The 18,158-nt window shown below is 54.0% G+C and overlaps 1 protein-coding gene across 2 annotated transcripts in view; it reads left to right on the top strand.

Annotated features, from left to right (window-relative positions):
* Positions 1-18,158, top strand: part of FA2H (fatty acid 2-hydroxylase) — a 61,607-nt gene that overhangs the window by 33,992 nt on the left and 9,457 nt on the right. For both annotated transcript variants that reach the window (XM_003829525.4, XM_034940706.3), the window contains exons 2-4: positions 550-642; positions 13,208-13,350; positions 14,262-14,368. In XM_003829525.4, the coding sequence (XP_003829573.1) occupies positions 550-642; positions 13,208-13,350; positions 14,262-14,368 (343 nt within the window). The remainder of the gene's footprint in view (positions 1-549; positions 643-13,207; positions 13,351-14,261; positions 14,369-18,158) is intronic.

Raw genomic sequence — 18,158 nt, 5'->3', positions numbered from 1 at the left:
CTCTTTTATTTATGCAGAAATTTTATTATTATTATTATTATTATTTTGAGATGGAGTCTCGCTCTGTCGTCCAGGCTGGAGTGCCAGCCTGGATCTCGGCTCACTGCAACCTCTACCTCCCGGGTTCAAGCGATTCTTCTGCCTCAGCCTCCTGAGTAGCTGGGATTACAGGCGCGCACCACCACGCCTGGTAAACTTTTTTGTATTTTTAGTAGAGACAGGTTTTCACCATGTTGGCCAGGCTGGTCTCAAACTCCTGACCTCAGGTGATCCACCCCTCTTGACCTCCCAAAGTGCTGGGATTACAGGTGTGAGCCACTGCGCCCGGCTGGAAATTATTTTTTTAAGGGAAATGTAAAATACAGAGAATAACAATGCTCACATCAGGGTCTCTCTGTTTTCAAAAGTACCCAGCGTCCTTGATCTCCACCACCCTGCCCCACCCACGGGGCTCTCACCACTCCTGGCTGCCTCTTCTCGGGGCAGCTCGGGGCTCTGCCCTCTTCCCTCACCCACTGTATATAATCCTCTTGTATCTTCTCCTTCCAGGGTTCCATGGAGAACGAGGCTGTAGCCCTTGAGGAAACTCAGAAGACAGATCCTGCTATGGAACCACGGTTCAAAGTGGTGGACTGGGACAAGGTACCTGGCATAGGATGGAGTGGGGTGATGACTGGGGGCTGGCGGGAATGAGGAGAGGAAGAGGGTGTGTGGAGCCAAAGCTGGGAGTGGGCATGACGTGTGCCCAGGGGAGAAGGGGAAGGAGAAGCAGGTGTCCACAGCCCAGAGGCATGACCTGGGACAGCAAACTCCGGCAGGGGTGTGGGGGTGCCTCACTGGTGGAAAGTTCAGAAAAATAGCAGACAAGTTCTGAGCATGGAACCAGATCCCAGACACCCCTGGAGAAGAAGAATTCTCCCGCCAGGACCCCTGAAGCTGAGAAGGGGCTGTGACAGGCTTGGCAGGCCCAGACATGCCCATTTTGACCAGGGCACAAGGTAGAGCTGCCCCTGGCACCTGCAGTCATCTGGAAGCGACACTGGCCAGTGCAGGGCACAGGAGCCTGCTGAGTCCAGCAGGAGACAGCGCTGAAGCCATCCTCCGTGTTTGGGAGGAGTCAGAGATGCCTGCAGTCTCAGGATAAGCCTCTTTTGGCATCAAGAGGCCAGTGCCTTGCTATGGCTGAGCAGACCCCATAGACTGGTGAGATGAGCCCTGGAGGAGCTGAGCGGTCACGGTGGAAAAGGAGTCACTCAGCGGCAGGGGAGAAGCAGCTTTGCCTGGAGGGGTCACTGGAGGGGGTCACTGGAGGGAGCTGGGCTTGGTGCCATTTCCTTCCAGCTTAGGAACAGACACAAATGTGCATGTCCATAAACCCCTACCCTGCATGCCCTCTGCCCAGTTTGGGCCTCAAAGACACAGAAACAAATGGGACAGGCCCCTCCCTGCGAGAGCTCACAGCCTGGTGCAGGGGACAGTAACGCCTCCCCACCACCGCCATAAAGAGTTATTACCCCAGGAGGTGGCATGGGATGCATGCCCAAGGAACACAGGTGAGCAGAGTGGGGTGGGGACCCCACAAAGCTGACTGCCTGCTGGGCCCCCTTGGCCCTGACACTGGGAACACAGAGATCCCACCTGTCGCATGAGATCACAGCCGCCTCTGGGAGAACCCATCCGCCCACAGCACAGACGCCTCAGGATCCAACCAGAGAGGCTGAAAGAAGTTGTTCTGTGCCATGTCCCCTCCTGAGAGGTGCAGAACCCAGGGCAAGATGGAGGCCAGCCAGAGGAAAGGCTGCCCGGCCATGCAGCCGGCGAGCTGGGACCTGGTTTCCGAACCTCAACCCCCAGCTTGGGCCCTGGGCACTGGCAGGGTCAGGACCTCAGTCTGGAACAGGGGGAGATCGGAGGGGAATGGGGAGAGTTTGGGGACTGATGAGGGGACCAAAGGGTGAGCTACAGTGTGTCCTGGCTCAGGGTCCTGTCCTGAGTGGCCAGTGGATGGTACTGGAAGGAGCTGCAGAGAGAGGCATCTGTGAGCTTGGCTTAGGGCTTGAATTCTGAAAAGAGCTGACCGGGACTGAACAAATGTGGCAGCCATCAGGGTGGCATGACATGAACAAAACTGTCCTGGAGGGAGGAGCTGGGGTCTGAGGCTGGCTGGGGACGGGAGATCCAGCCCACATTGCCAGCTCTGCGGTCAGCTCCTCCCAGTCTCCCCGAGCTGTAGTTCAGGGCTGACCCCGGCCCCATCACTGCAGGAGGCAAGGGGAGGATTAACCCAGGCTGTGCCACCGTCACCTATGCTGTCACCACGACCACACCCAAGGGGACGAGGGGCCCCTCCTCCCCCATGGACTGCTCCCTGCCTGGCTCCGGGCCAGCTGTCCAAGCAGCCTGACTCACCTTCCCCACCTCTCTCTCATTCTCTCTCTACACACTCACTCTTCCTCCCCTTCCTCCTGTGTCTCTGGGCTGAGACGGAAGGGTGAGGGCTGGGCCCTGGGAGGATGTGGAGGCCTACTCTGGACGGAGCCCCCACCTGCCCGGGTGTGCATGGGAACCCCTTCAGCGCCCCAGAAAATCAGCACAGGGAGCAGGGCTTCCCAGGAGGGCAGAGGGTGCTTTTCTGCTCTTTTCTTTTCTTTTCACTTTTGACTTTCCAAAAAAGGGTGCTGCTGCTGCCTCGTTCACCTCACGGGCAATCCCAGCTCCGTTAGTGGGAACAGAGAGGCTGGGGGAGCCCGCAGTGCTCCAACCTGAGCCCTCTCTCTGTTGCTGACCCAGGCAGCGGGGGCTGGGGTAGGTCTTTTGGATCGGGACATGGAGGAGCTGGGAGAGAGGCCATGAAGGTGGCAGCTTTGTCTCAGCCGAGGGTCCCCAGGCCTGGGGTGGGTTTGCACACCTGCCCCTGGGGCAGAAGGGCTTGCTGGTGTTAACTCTTCTGGCTTTACCTCCAAGCTCAGTACTGTGATTGCTGCCAAAGACTGGAGTCCTGGCCTCCCGGGGCCCAGTTTCCCTGGCCCTAGAAGGTGGGGACAGAGTGAGAAGGTGTGAGTGAGAAGGGGTGAGTGAGAATGCTGGGAAGAGTGAGAGGACAACAGGCCAGGGGAGCCAGGGCAGAGTTAGAAGGATCTGAAAAGACAGGAAGAAGGGCCAGGAAGCAAACCCTGGTGCCCCGCTCTGCTCAGAGGTGAGGGATGGTCTTACTTTTGGGCTCTGTGTGGAATTTTACCAGAACAGTTTCTAAATCATCCCTTCAGTCACCCAGCCAGGCAGGGTCCAGGCTTCCTTATGGGACAAGAAGCCAGGTTGTGGATTCTCACCCTCCACATCCCTCCCTGTTTCTAGAACACAGCCAGGTGAGGTGGCCAGAGCTGCCCACCACTCTCAGCTCCTGGACACACGTGTCCCCCTGGTCCAGCAGCCTCTTTTTGCCATTTCGCCATGTCCTTTTCGGAGCCCTCCCTTGGGAGCCCTCTCCACCCTTTCCACCCGGGGGACCAGCCTCCCTTTGGGGAGGGGGCAAGAACAGGTGTGATTTGAGGGGTTTGCAGAAGTTTGCTGCCCAGATGCTCAGCAGCAGAGTTAGCCCTGAATTCACATCTCTTGTACTGAGCCCTCACTGTGTGCCAGCCGCTTTCAATGTATTATTGGTTATCTGCTTTAATCCTGCTGACAGCACGAGGGATAAGGATTATAATTATCCTGATTTAACTGATAAGGAAGAGCTTAAATCTCCCGCCCAAAGTCACCTCTGGGCACACTAGCAGCCCAGATAGCGGCCCCTCCCCTCCACAAGGTCCTGGAACCTTCCCACCCCAACAGCTGACCATGAATAAGACCCTGAGGCCCGTGAGTAGGAGAGGGGGTGGCAGAGGGAGGGAGGAGGCTGAGCAGATACTAGCAGTGTCTCCCTAGCCAGCCACATCCTCTTCCCCATCCTTCCTCAGGCTAAGCCAGATGCTGGCATAACCAGCTGCTGGGGCTGGCCAATGGGTGTGATCAGCCTCTTCCCTCAAGGGACAGATAGACCCATCCAGCAGGCATCCCCAAACTCCCTGTCCCTGCCCCAGGGCCTGGAAAGGCTATTGAAGTTGGCCATAGTGTTTTGCCCATTTAGGACCCCCAGATCAGTCACTGAGAACTCAGGAAGATAGCATCCGGATCAGAGAAAGGGCCCTTTTGGCCAACACACTCTCGGGGGGGACCAGCCTTGGCACCGTGGGCACTGGCCTGGCTCTCCTCCAGGCACCCTGCCTGCCTAGTCGCCTTGGGTCCCCTTGGGCCTCCTTTCTCTCTATAATCCCTCCCAGCCAGAGTAGGGGTCTGGAGGGCCCAACATCCAAAGGGCCTCCCCAAGGCTGTCCGTACTGGGCTTAGGGTCCCTGAGTCTCCTCTCTGCCTGCCTCCTTGCTCAGAGCTCCTGGCCCCTCTTCAGAGGAGCTCAGCGGTGCTCAAAAAATACCCCAAGGCAGAAAGCAGGCAGGTGGGCTGGGCACTGCCCTCTGCTTCCGTGGGTCTTAGAGGACACCCTGGGAGGGCAGTGGACAGGGCAGGCTGGGAGGCAAGAGATGCCACAGTGTTCCAGTATGATGCAGAAAGCTATTCCCTCTATCTTTTTTATTTTTTTAGAGACAGGGTCTCACTCTGTTACCCAGGCTGGAGTACAGTGGCAAGATTGCAGCTCACTGCAGCCTCAACCTCCCAGGCTTGAGCCATCCTCCCACCTCAGCTTCCTAATTAGCTGGGACTACAGGTGCATACCACCATGCCTGGCTAATTTTCTTAAATTTTTTTGTAGAGATAGGGTCTTGCTATGTTGTCCAGGCTGGTCTCAAACTCCCAGCCTCAGTGATCCTCCCACCTTGGCCTTCCAAGGTGCTGGGATTGCAACCCTGCATCTTATTATTGCAGGATTATCTGGAGGATCTAGTGGAATGTACTAAAGGATATCAGAAAGTGTGCTGCAAGGGAAAGACCACCCTACCTGGTTTTGGGGTGGGGCCCCTGGGCAGGCTCCCTTCGCTCGTCTTCAGCCCTAAGGGCAGAGGTCATGCCTGCTTTCTGCCAGCGCTCAAGCTGTCTTTCATCTCTCCCTGTGTCTCTGGCATTTTTGCTCCCTATCCACTCTCCGCTGCCTGAATCCTCGTGAGGTGAGCCCGAGGCCACCTCCCTGTCCTCACATCCCCTGGGTGACGGGAGGGTCACAGGGCTCAGGGGGAGGAGGCAGGTGGTCCGGAACCACCTCTGTGGACTTCAGCTTGTCCCAGTTAGACCGCGCAGGATGGGCCTGCAGCCACTCCAGCAACGCCACCAAGAGCCCCACCTCACTGCCCCCACTGACCACTGCTGGGCTTCCTCACAGCCGCTGTGCTGAGGAAGTCACGGTCATGGGATCCCGATCTGGCTGACAGGAGGCCTCCTGGCCGAGCCTGGGCTGTGAGTGGGGCACTAGAGTCTAGGCCCTGCCACAGCATGTGCAGCCGAACATCTGACCCTGTCTTCTCATCTGTCAAAGGAGGTCATCATCGGCCCCAACTCCCAGAATTAAGGCTCATGAAGGATAGGAGATGTGAGGTCTGAGCCCCAGCTGACCAGCGACCAGGTTGCAGACAACAGGCCCCCACTCCTCTCCCGCAGCCCCGGCTGCCTGGAAGCCTGTCTCCACCTCTGCTCAGAAACCTGCCCTGGAGCAATATGCCTGAGTTTGGGTGGACATTTCTTTAAACAATTGCCTTAGCTCATCGCTGTGGGGGTGAGCAGTGCTGCTGACACTGAGCAGCTACCCTGCCCCCTCCCCCCCGCCCCCGCCTGCCCCCGCTCACCACATTTGCCACCTTAGGGAGAAGCAGATTCTGGGCACACCCTTCCCCAGGAAAGCGTCCTATGCCACCTGGCCCTGTGCTGCCCAGGAGGAGGGGTCCTGGGGAGGGGGAGGAGGAAAACAGGGAAGGCCCCCTTCTACCCGGGAACCATGCCCTTCCGCCCACCCTCTGGGCAGCAGGCTGCCCTTTCCCCCTGCCGTGCTGCTGCGGGCCGCATTCCTGGCATAGCCTGGGAGAAGCCCTCCCCTTCTCTCTAAGGCAGGAACCGAGCAGGCTGGGGGAGGGGCATGGACCCCGGTACAAGGTGCTTTGGCCGAATCCACTCCCCCTTGCATCTGCTTCCTGGGCCCCGGCCCGTTGGTCGGGTCTTTGAATCACCAAAAAATCCCTCCACCCCAATGAGCTGCTCATTCCAGAGCAGTTTCGGGCATAACCGTGCTGTCGCCCATGCAAGCCAGCTTCCTCTGGACGGCCCTGAGTGCTGGACATGCCTCTCTAGCGTCGGGTTCCACTGCTGTAAAAGGGGACTTGTTACTGTAGGGGGAGCCGTGGGAGCCCCCAGATGCCTGGGAAGTGGAGGCATCATCAGTGTGGCCTGATCTCCCCTTCTCCCCGACCCCAGCCACGTACATAGCCCACAGACCCATGCCTTCCCTCTGTCCCCCGAGCCTTGGGACATACGAAGTAAATGGGGCCAAGACCAGGAACAAGCTGGAAGGAAGAGACCCACTAATGTGGTGGGAGTAGGAGAGGGGTCTTCGGTCAGGTAGAAGAGGGTGGGTGGAAGGGCGTGGTGCCCAGGTAGAAGGGGGCCTTCCCTGCTTTCCTCCTCTGCCTCCCCAGGACCCCTCCTCCCAGGCAACACAGGGCCAGGTGGCATAGGATGCTTTCCTGGGGAATGGTGTGTCCAGAGTCTGCTCCCCAAGGTGGCAAATGTGGTGAACGGGGGCAGGCGGGGGACGGGGCAGCTGCTCAGTGTCAGCAGCGCTGCCCACCCCCACGGCAATGAGCTAAGGCAATTGTTTGGTCAGGTAGAGCAGGAAGCGAAATGTGTCTTGCATCGCTTCCCATCTCATTGGATCCCAAGCCGTCATCGTCTGCTGTCCTCCCTTCGCAAAACCAGGTCCCGCCAACTGCCATGTTGGAAATGACCAGCGAGAGGCCTGGAACCTCTTAGCACCCAGCTGAACCTTTCTCCTTCAGTGCTCAGGACTGGAAGATGATTAAGAAAGGACACCCTATCAGTGCATGTACCACCTAAATCAAGGTCAAGTGCACAGGGTGCCAGTCCCAGCTCTTGGGAAACCGTGTGGAGGCTGCTACAAGCTGGGGGAAGGGGGAGGGAGGCTTCCACTTCAGGCCCAACCAATCCTATCTCAAGAGCCGCTTGACCTCTCAGGCCTCAATATCCTCATCTATAAATTGGGTCGGGGGTCGGCGGGCCTGAATTTCTGTGCTTATCTGGAAGGCTCATGGGGCTTCCCCTGGAATAGCGAGACTGAGGCCCCAGTCATAGAACTATAGGTGTTGGCCTTTGATGACTGAGGGGGGTGTTCACAGAAGGGAGAGCGAGGCCTCCCTGGGATTCCTCCAGGGTGGTCCTTCAGCCCCAGAGTGAAGTGGGCACCTTCCCTGGGCACCCAGGTGGGCTTCCTCGTGGAGACACAGCGTAGGCTAGATACAGAGCTCGGGTGTGAGGCCCTCCACGGCCCCAGACAGGCAAGGGGCAGCTTGGGACTGACTCTCAAGCACAAGTCCACCATGTGTACAGGTGGCAGTGCTTGCGGGTCTACCCAGGGAGTAACTGAAATCAGGTCAATCCAATGACATCAAATGACAGACCCCTGTGCTGGGGCTCTGTTCCCACCACACCTGTAAACACGTCTTCCACAGTCTAGCTCCGGTTTCCACGACAGTTCTGTGCTTTTGTTCTGTTTCCTGTACATCCAGGTGTGAGATCTAGGCTGAAGTCCCTGCTTATAGCTTACCTAGACATTTCTTCTTGTGGTTCAACTGAATTCAACGTATGAATCCTATGCCATTTTCAGCTGGGGACAGTGGTTCACACCTGTAATCCCAGCACTTTGGGAGGCCGAGGCAAGATCACCTGAAGCCAGGAGTTCAAGACCAGTCTGGTCAACATGGTGAAACCCCATCTCTACTAATAATACAAAAAAATTAGCCAGGCATGGTGGTGCATGCCTGTAGTCCCAGCTACTCAGGAGGCTGAGGCAGGAGAATCACTTCAACCGGGGAAGCGGAGGTTGCAGTGAGCCGAGATCACGCCACTGCACTCCAGCCTGGGTGACAGAGTGAGACTCAATCTTAAAAAAAAAAGAAAAAGAAAAAGAATCCTATGCCATTTTCTACTTGCTTCACAAAATAAGGACAAAATGGATCAATAGATTAAAATTTGCCCGAACCACTGCTAGGCTGAGAGAGGGGCCCCCTGGCCACATCCCTGTGCTATAGCTGGAAAAGATCATAGTTCAAGATCGCTCAGTCTGTGTAAAGTGCACAAGTGAATCACAGGATAGCAGTATCTGTCATGTGTAACATGCAAAAGTGGGAGATAGAAAAACCAGGGGCGCTGGCCGGGCACAGTGGCTCATGCTCATAAGCCCAGCACTTTGGGAGGCTGAGGCGGGAGGATCACTTGAGCCCAGGAGTTCGAGACCAGCCTACACAACATAGTGATACTTCGTCTCTAAAAACAAACAAACAAACAAAAAACAATTAGCTGGGCATGGTGGCGTGAGCCTATAGTCCCAGCTACTGGGGAAGCTGAGGTGGGAGAATTGCTTGAGCTTAGGAGGTTGGTGCTGCAGTGAGCCACAGCCATGCCACTGTACTCTCACTTGGGCAACAGAGCAAGTCCCTGTCTCAAAAAGAAAAAGAAAGGACGAGAGGATTCATTTGAGAGAGAGGGTCGTAAGTTACAGATGTGTATTGTTATCTTTAGAGCAACAACTGCAAGGAAAATACCAAAAGCATAGCTAAAAAGTCAATAGAGGAGATCGTATGGAATATTGTTAAATATTTCATACAAACAAGACAAAGGAAGAACAGAGGAGACAAATAGAAAATAGCAGCCAGGTGTGGTGGCGCCCACCTGTAGTCCTAGCTACTCAGAAGGCTGAGGCGGGAGGATTATTTGATCTCCAGAGGTCAAGGCTGTAGTGAGCCAAGATTGGGCCACTGCACTCCCACTTGGGTGACAGAGCAAGCCCTGTCTCAAAAAAAGAAGGAAAGAATGAGAAAAGAAAACCAGAGGAGACCTACTCCAACATTAAATGTAAATAGATTTAATGCTTCAATTAAAAGGCAGAGATGGCCGGGTGTGGTGGCTCATGCCTGTAATCCCAGCGCTTTGGGAGGTGGAGGCGGGTAGAATCACCTGAGGTCAGGAGTTCAAGACCATCGTGGCCAACATGGTGAAATCCCATCTCTACTAAAAATACAAAAAAAAAAAAAAAAGCCAGACGTGGTGGTGGGCGCCTATAATCCCAGCTACTCAGGAGGCTGAGGCAGCGAGAATCGCTTGAACCCAGGAGACGGAGGTTACGATGAGCCGAGATGGCAAAAAGAGTGAAACTCCTTCTCAAACAAACAAACAAAAAAAAAGGCAGAGATTGTCTGACTAGATTAAAAAGGAAGACCCAACTATATTCTGTCTGCAAGAGATGCACCTTAAATGTAAAGACATACACAGGTTGAAAGTAAAAGTATGGGAAAACAGGGATCCTGCGCACAGCAAGCTTCAGGAAACCAGTGTGATTCTATTAATACCCAAGCGGACTTCGGGAGAAGGAGTATTTCCAGGGCCCAAGATGGCTCTTTCCCAGTGGTAAAGGGGCCAACTCATCAAGGAGACATAACTGGGCAACCTTGGGCAGATTACTCAGCCTCGGTTTCCCCAACTGCAAAATGACAATAGTTAGAATACCCGCCTAGTTAGGGGTATGGCGAGGATCAAGTGACTGAACCTGTGTCAGGTGTTTAGAACCATGCTTGACACATAACCAGGGCTCCATGGGGATTAGCTCTGAGTGCTACTGCAGCTGGGACAAAGCCTTGCATTCTCGCCTTGACCCTGGCCCAACTTCTTCTAAGGTGGGGCTCTGCAGACTGCCGCAAGATAAGGTGTAAACACAGGCCACCAGCTGGTTCCTCCAGTTCTTTTTCCTGATGGTGGTGGTAGTGGTTGTGGTGGTGCAGGGTGTGTGTGTGTGTGTTTACAGACCTAGGGCAGAGGACTGGAGGGAATGAGGCAGCACACTTCCAATGACTCCACTTGCTGCTAGACTCAAGGGCTGAGGTCAAGGAGACTGGGGTAAGGAAGGGAGCAGCAACTAGGTGGAGTTTGGATGATTGCTTGATTTAGTTAGTGCCAGGGCGGGATAGCTCCAGGCTGACTTGGATCATCTTCCAGCCTGAGAAGCAGGAAGTGAACCCCCCAACCCCCACCCCTGCCACAGGAAGGCAGCCAGTACCTGGGACCTGCCAAGTTCACATGGCAGAAGCCACAGCTTCCTTTGGGCCCTTCACCCTGGTCACAGGCACAGAGAGAAACCCAGTGGCCTTGCCTGCTTGCTCCCAGGACCCCCACACCCCTGCTCCCAGGCTGTGATGGGCGAGACTAGCTCCACCTCCAGGGGAGCTGGGGGCATGTAAGGGCTAGTTCCTGGAAGACCCGCTGTGGCTGCAGGCTTTGGTGGAGAGGCCTGTACAAGGATGAGATTGCAGCCAGGGCCAGGGGAAGGAGGTTTCTGGAATCACTGATGGCTGTTTCGTCCAGGCTTGCAAGCTCTTCCACGTGCAGCCCTTGCTCCTCTCCCCTCCTCTCCCTGCCTGTGGTTCCCCTACTTCCCACCTGCAGTGGCTGCCTGACTCCCCGTGCTGAAGATTGGCTGAGCATCCACCGAGACACCCTCATCCTCACTCCGATTGTGTGTGGCAGATTGGGGCCCACCAGCATCACAGATGAGGGCACTGAGGGGCTCCGGGAGGAAAAGATGCACGTCCAGGATCTCACAGCTGGTCAAAGGCACAGCCAGGCTCTAATGGTGTTCCCCTGACTCCAGGTTCATTGTTCTTTCCTGGATTCGGTCCAGATTAACCCAGCACTGGCTTGTCAGAAATCCTCAAGGGCTTCTAGTTGCCTGGAGCTGAAACCTGCAAACTTTTCTGAGCTTGCATCCCTATGAGTGAAACTTTCTGCACACACTCTCCATTATGTGTCCATTTAAATTATTTCTAAAGTATTTGCATGTGTTAATGTACTCTCACAGTCTGTGCATTAGAAAACATTCAAATGCCGTGTAAAGGTGAGATAAAGCCTGCGTAGTGGCACGCTCCTGTAGTCTGAGCTACCCAAGAGGCTGAGGTAGGAGGATCGCTTGAGCCCAGGAGTTCAAGTCCAGCCTGAGCAACACAGCAAGACCCACCTCTTAATAAAACAAATAAGAGGCCGGATGTGGTGGCTCACGCCCGTAATCCCAGCACTTTGGGAGGCCGAGGCGGGTGGATCACGAGGATCAGGAGATTGAGACTATCTTAGCCAACATGGTGAAACCCCGTGTCTACTAAAATACAAAAAATTAGCTGGGCGAGGTGGCACGTGCCTGTAATCCTAGCTACTTGGGAGGCTGAGGCAGGGGAATCACTTGAACCCGGGAGGCGGAGGTTGCAGTGAGCTGAGATCGTGCCACTGCACTCCAGCCTGGTGACAGAGCAAGACTCTGTCTCAAAAAAAAAAATCGAGACCATCCTGGCCAACATGATGAAACCCCGTCTCTACTAAAAATACAAAAATCAGCTGGGCGTGGTGGTGCGTGCCTGTAGTCCCAGCTACTCAGGAGGCTGAGGCAGGAGAATCACTTGAACCCAGGAGGCGGAGGTTGCAGTGAGCTGAGATCATGCCACTGCACTCCAGCCTGGCGACAGAACGAGACTCTGTCTCAAAAAAAAAAAAAAAAGAAAAAGAGAGATAAATATATTACAAACACAAATAAATAGAAATAATAGCAATAGAAATAGGGTCATTAATATTTTCTCCCTGCCTCTGGGGATTAGCCTGTGAGTACCGATGGAGTACACGTACATCCTTGCCTTGGAGACAACAGGCCTGGAGAATAAGCAACTCCTGGATGTGGTACAGGGTGTTCTATCATCTAAGCCTTCAGCAGCTTTCCTCCTGCTGCCCACAGAGCACTGTTAAGGTGCCAGAAAGGCCACAACCACATTCAACTTTACATCTGTGCCCACACTCCCTGTCATCCCTTCCTCTCTCCCCCTTGTCAAATCCCCCATGTTGATGAACTCCAAACCAAAACCCAGATCCTCTGCAAAGCCCTCCTCGCCTACCGTGACCCGGGCATTTGTACCAGCCATTCTGCCTCTGGATCTCAGCCTGCTTTGTATCTCCACTAAACTATCCTGCTTGGCATGCCACATCTCATTGAGCACTTAATGCAGGTACCGTTATTATTTTTTTATTTTTGAAGAGACGGAGTCTCGAACTATTGCCCAGGCTGGTCTCAAACTACTGGCCCCAAGCAGTTATCCTGCCTCAGCCTCCCAAAACGCAGGGTTTACAGGCATGAGCTACTGCAACCAACAATTACTTCCATTTTATAGCTGGGGAAACTGAGGCTCAGAGAGGTTAAGTAATTTTCCAGAAGTCACACAGTAAATGGCAAATGGATTTGTACCCAGGCCTGACTTCCGAGTCTAACTGTAAGCACTAAGCTACATGAAACAAGGTTGGCCTCTTTCATTCCTGTTGATTCTTCCCAGCATCTAGCATAGAAATAAATATATATATATAAAATAAATTGCTGAATAAATGATTGAATGAATTAATTACCCAGGCCAACACCAAGAAGCCTGGGGAAAAGAGCCCACTTCATTCCTGATACAAAATGTATTACCTCCTGTACCTCAAGAGTCCTGAGCAAGACTTTAAACTTCAGATGTGGCTGAATCTGGATGCTCAGATATCATCACTGAGATTCTGTCTCTCTAGCTCTTGGTTTGGCCATCTTCTGTGCTGGTGGCATCTTCAGGCAGGCTCTGCTAGTAAATCCAGGCTCATGCCCTGCCGATTTAGCACCTCCAACAGAAAGAGGGATCATCTGATGGCTCATCACACCAGCTTAGGCCACAAACCTTTACCAGATCCTATTGCTGTGGCTGGGGGCTGGGATGAGCAGCTTGGTCAGTTCTTGATCACTGAAGCAGGAGGGTGGGTGGCCCCACACAGATCACAGGAGCTGAGGTAGGAGCGGGGGATTGGGATGCTGTAACGAGGAAATGGGAGAACGAATATGGGAAGACGTGAATATCAAATGTCCACTTGGCTTCATCTCTTGCAGGACCTGGTGGACTGGCGAAAGCCTCTCCTGTGGCAGGTGGGCCACTTGGGAGAGAAGTACGATGAGTGGGTTCACCAGCCGGTGACCAGGCCCATCCGCCTCTTCCACTCAGACCTCATTGAGGGCCTCTCTAAGACTGTCTGGTGAGCTCTTCCCTGAGCCTGTGGCAGGCTGTCCCTCTCTTCTGACGGTGCCAATCAGATATGGAAAGAGAGGGGGCAATTGAGTCCCTCCCCAGAGCCCAGGTCTATGCTGTAAAGCTGTCAGGGAGGGAGGAACATGCCATGGGAATAATTCATCCCTATGCATGGTTTTGTCCACTGGGTGGGTCACAACCCAGCATGTAGCCAGAAACTACATTGAATGCCACCTCTGGTCTATTCCAGACTCTTATGGGGAGTTTCTTGCCCACGATGCACATGGGAACAATTTTGCCTGCAATTAGCTCCTCTGCCACAAGAGGTCAGCATCTGTCCAGTTGCATAGAGTCAGTAGCCCTGGGGACACAGTTCTTTTCTGCCAATAACTCATCTCAGAGACAGGAGGCAGATGGACTCACAGCCTCTCTCCTCTTTTCTCTTCCCCACTCCCTGTACCAGTGTCCCTTTGACCCCAGGTCTCCATAGGCGTTCTGCATATGCTTTGGTGTCATCTTGTCCCCCATCCAGTTGAGTTATCTGTCTCTAAGAAAGCTGGACCCTGCTGGGCATGGTGGCTCACGCCTGTAATCCCAGCACTTTGAGAGGCCAAGGTGGGTGGATCACCTGAGGTCAGGAGTTCGAGACCAGCCTGACAACATGGTGAAACCCCATCTCTACTAAAAATACAAAATTAGCTGGGTGTGGTGGCGCATGCCTGTAATCCCAGCTACTTGGGAGGCTGAGGCAGAAGAGTCACTTGAACCCCAGAGGCAGAGGTTGCAGTGAGCCGAAATCACGCCACTGCACTCCAGCCTGGGCAACAAGAGTGAAACTCCGTCTCAAAAAAAAAAGAAAGCTGTACTCTGTCAAGCTCCTGTGCATGTATCTCTCTCACCCTGATGGCCTTCCTGCAGGTACAGTGTCCCCATCATCTGGGTGCCCCTGGTGCTGTATCTCAGCTGGTCCTACTACCGAACCTTTGCCCAGGGCAATGTCCGACTCTTCACGTCATTTACAACAGGTAATGCCAGTTTCTTTCCTGACTTGCCCTGAGGATCCTAGAGGGAGGAGACCTCAGTGCTTTCCCTGGCCCAGAGTTTCTGAGAGCACAGAACCCCAAACTACATCACAGACATTTTTGGTGAAGCCTCTCTGTAGAAATAGTCTTCCAAAGAAGAATTTTGTCTGACTCCCATCTACCCCCCAAATGGATACAAAACCCAACAACACATCAGCAGAAACTAAATGGAATCATCGGGTGGCATAGCAATAAAAAAAGAGAGAGAGAGAGATTGAGTGCCTCTCATTGAGTGTCACACCAAAAGACACATGATCTGGGATTCTTTGCTAAGAAACTAAATGAAATCACTTCATCGGGTGACACAGCTGAGAGCTAGACTCGGACTGGCCTATGAACCCAGCACAGATTAGCAGAGAACTTGGGAGAGAAAGATCTGGGAGTGTCCTAGAGTGTGTCCAAGGCAAAGGCTCAGGCAGCAGACCCCCAGACTGGGAGTAATGGCCCACTAACCTCTATGGGACACTTGCCATGTGCGGGGCCACGTGTTCTCCCAGGACCGCCTCATTTACCCCTCCCAGCAGCCCCATAAGAAGGGTCCTGTCATTATCCCCTTTTAGAGCTGAGGAAATGGAGCCTCAGAGATATCAAGGGAGTAGCTGAAAGGCATGTGGCTAGGATGTGGATACCAGGTGTGCCCCAGCTTCTAGCTGGGGGGCAGAGGATGAAAAGACAGGCTGATATGGGGCAGTGTCTAAAGAGCCTATGAGACTGGGGTTTAGGATGACTGCGGGTTTAAGTATAGCCGCTGGGACAGCCAGCCCCGCAAGCATCTTGCCTACTTTGGGCCTCCAGGTACATGCCACCTGCCCTGTGGTCTGTCTGTCCTGGCTCTGAGCTTCCTGAGCTGCCCTCACTCTGCCAGGGGAAGCTCTTTTCCCTGCACTCCGCAAGTCAAGTGCCTGAATGGTTGAGATGAGAGGGGCCATGGTCACGGCATCAGGAACTTCATTTATCCACCTGACCCAGGATGAGTCGGGTGAGCGAGCTGCAGGAAGTTCCCCCAAATCCAGCCCAGAGCTCCTCCCGGTCACCGAGGGTTACTGCAGGCATCCCTCGAGCCATGGTTGCCCTGTTCTGCCCACGCTGAATAGCTCAGGCACAGCACGGGGCTTGTTGCTCAGAAGGCCTGCTCGCTGAATCACCCACTGTCCGCCCGGCGCTGCCCTAACAATCGCAAACAGTGGCAGGGCCGCCAGGGCTGGCAGCCGGAGGGGGAAGGGGATGCTGAAGCTTTGGCCCAGGTCCCTCTGCCGGATTCCTCCAGAGATGCCACTCAGTACCAGCTCCGGCCGGATGGGCAGACAGGGGTGATGCTGGGGTGAGGGGGCGGGCAGAGGCTTGACCTATAGGAGAGGACTTTCCTGCATGGCAGGGAGGATGATTTGAGGGCTCTATCAGCCACACGGCCTCGGCAGAGAGCTAAAATGTGCCTGTCTTATAAAGGTCCAGTGTAGAGGGTTAGTAAGCCTGTGACCATGATGCCAGTGATGGGGGCATGAGAGATACGTCTCCACGTGCCTCCCTCAGCCCCCAGCTTGTCATGCAAGGCACAAGCCACAGGCAGAGAAAATAAGAGCCCACAAAGCAAGGCAAGGGGAGACTCGGCGGGATCCTAGTGCAGCTGCTGGACAAAGGACGCACTGGAATCAATACAGAAGAGTCAGGGTGCCAAGAAGCAGTGGCTGAACGCAGACACCAGTTCAAGGCTGACATTCCTAGATGCGCACATGAAAATGCTTTCAAAAGCTGAGGGGACGGGGGAAAGGGGGCGGCGCTGCATACTCAGGATGGCTCCAGAGCAGCTTCTGAGAGCACGTTAGAGCGAGTGGCATCCCTGACAGGAGGGGAGGCAGGCTTCCGGTGGGGTGGTGTGCGGGGCCCGGCAGAGGCCAGGACCTTAGTCTGCGCCTGAGAGTGCTCCCGTATGTCCAGTCCTTTCCTTACCAACAGAGAGCTAAGGCCAGGCACGGTGGCTCATGCCTGTAATCCCAGCACTTTGGGAGGCCGAGGCGGGTGGATCACCTGAGGTCAGGAGTTTGAGACCAGCCTGGCCAACATGGTGAAACCCAGTCTCTACTAAAAATATAAAAATTAGCCAGGCATGATGGTGTGTGCCTGTAATCTCAGCTACTTGGAAGGCTGAGGCAGGAGAATCGTTTGAACCCAGGAGGGCAGAGGTTGCAGTGAGCCAGGATCATGCCACTGCACTCTAGCCTGGGTGACAGAGTGAGATTCCGTCTCAAAAAAAGAAAATATAATATTAATATTATTATATAATACAACGTATATACTCATCATATAATCAGATACTCTGTTACCTCCATCCTAACTACACCCCTCCAAGATGGGTAGGGTGTTTCCCTGAGGAAACTGTAACACCTAGGCGGTGCTGAGCCAGGATTTGAATCCAGGTCTGCAAATCCAATGCCTGTGCTCTCTGCACTTCACCGGAATGACCTTACGGACCCCAGAGGTATCAGGGTTTCTCTGGAAGCAGGGTCTCTCACCAACCAGACCAGCCCAGCTAAGACTCCATGGGAGAGGGGTCACTTGAACCTGACTCCTTTGGTAATATGTGGATGTCAGTAACCACAGCCTCCCAGGAAGGAAACCCAAGAGGAGGTGGGCGGGAAGAAGGAGGAAGACGGTTGGCCTCATTTGGGAGGTGTTCACGGTGGGGACTGTGGACAACCACATGGAGCTGTCCAGTAGGGCGTGGCCACCCAGGGTGGAGTTGGTGTAGAGCTTCGATCGTCAGCATGTGGGAGAGGAAGGGATTGAGCTGAGAGGCAGAGGGTCCAGGTTTGGACCCTGGGGACAAAGGGCAGAGTTTCCAAGATGGAGCCTGAGCAGGGAGATCCAGGGAAGAGGAGAAAAGCCAAGTGTGGCGGCAGGCAGAAGGGGGAGCTATGGATTCCAACCTTATTGCTCCCGGATCCTTTGAGAATTTGAGAAACTGTGGACACAGTACAGAGAAAAAATGCCCATAGGTGTACAATTTGATATATTAGCAAGTTCACAGACACTCTGCAATCCAACGTAGTACCCTCGGATATTCATAAGCCTCAGGTTAAATGCCTAGGCAGCTGCAGATTGAAGAAGAGAGTAGAGCTAATGTCATATGCCACAGCCAGCTTAGAGGTGGACTAAAAAATATGCTTAGATTTGGCAAGAAAGACATCATGAATAGCCTTTGAAGTTCTGGTGGTTTGGGGCAGAAGACAGATTTTTTTTTTTTTTTTTTTTTTTTGAGATGGAGTTTCACTCTTATTGCCCGTGCTGGAGTGCAATGGCACGATCTTGGCTCACCAAAACCTCTGCCTCTCGGGTTCAAGCGATTCTCCTGCCTCAGCCTCCCAGGTAGCTGGGATTACAGGCATGCACCACCATGCCCGGCTAATTTTTGTATTTTTAGAGACGGAAGTTTCTCCATGTTGGTCAGGCTGGTCTCGAACTCCTGACCTCAGCTGATCCGCCCACCTCGGCCTCCCAAAGTGCTGCAATTACAGGCATGAGCCACTGCATCCAGCCCAGAAGACAGATTTTTAAGGACTTGACAAGCCAATGGGAAGTGGCAAAGTGGAGCCATGAGTCCAACCTACGTTTTTTTTCTTTTTTTCTTTTTGAGACAGGGTCTTGCTCTGTCATCCAGGCTGGAGTGCAATGGTGCAACCACAGCTCACTGCAGGCTTGAACTGCTGGGCTCAAGTGATCCCCCTGCCTCAGCCTC

This window comes from Pan paniscus, chromosome 18 (assembly GCF_029289425.2).
Source record: "Pan paniscus chromosome 18, NHGRI_mPanPan1-v2.0_pri, whole genome shotgun sequence".
Classification (NCBI taxonomy): Eukaryota; Metazoa; Chordata; class Mammalia; order Primates; family Hominidae; genus Pan; species Pan paniscus.
The sequence above is the reverse complement of the archived record's forward strand: the minus strand, read 5'-3'. Positions and strand labels throughout refer to the sequence as shown.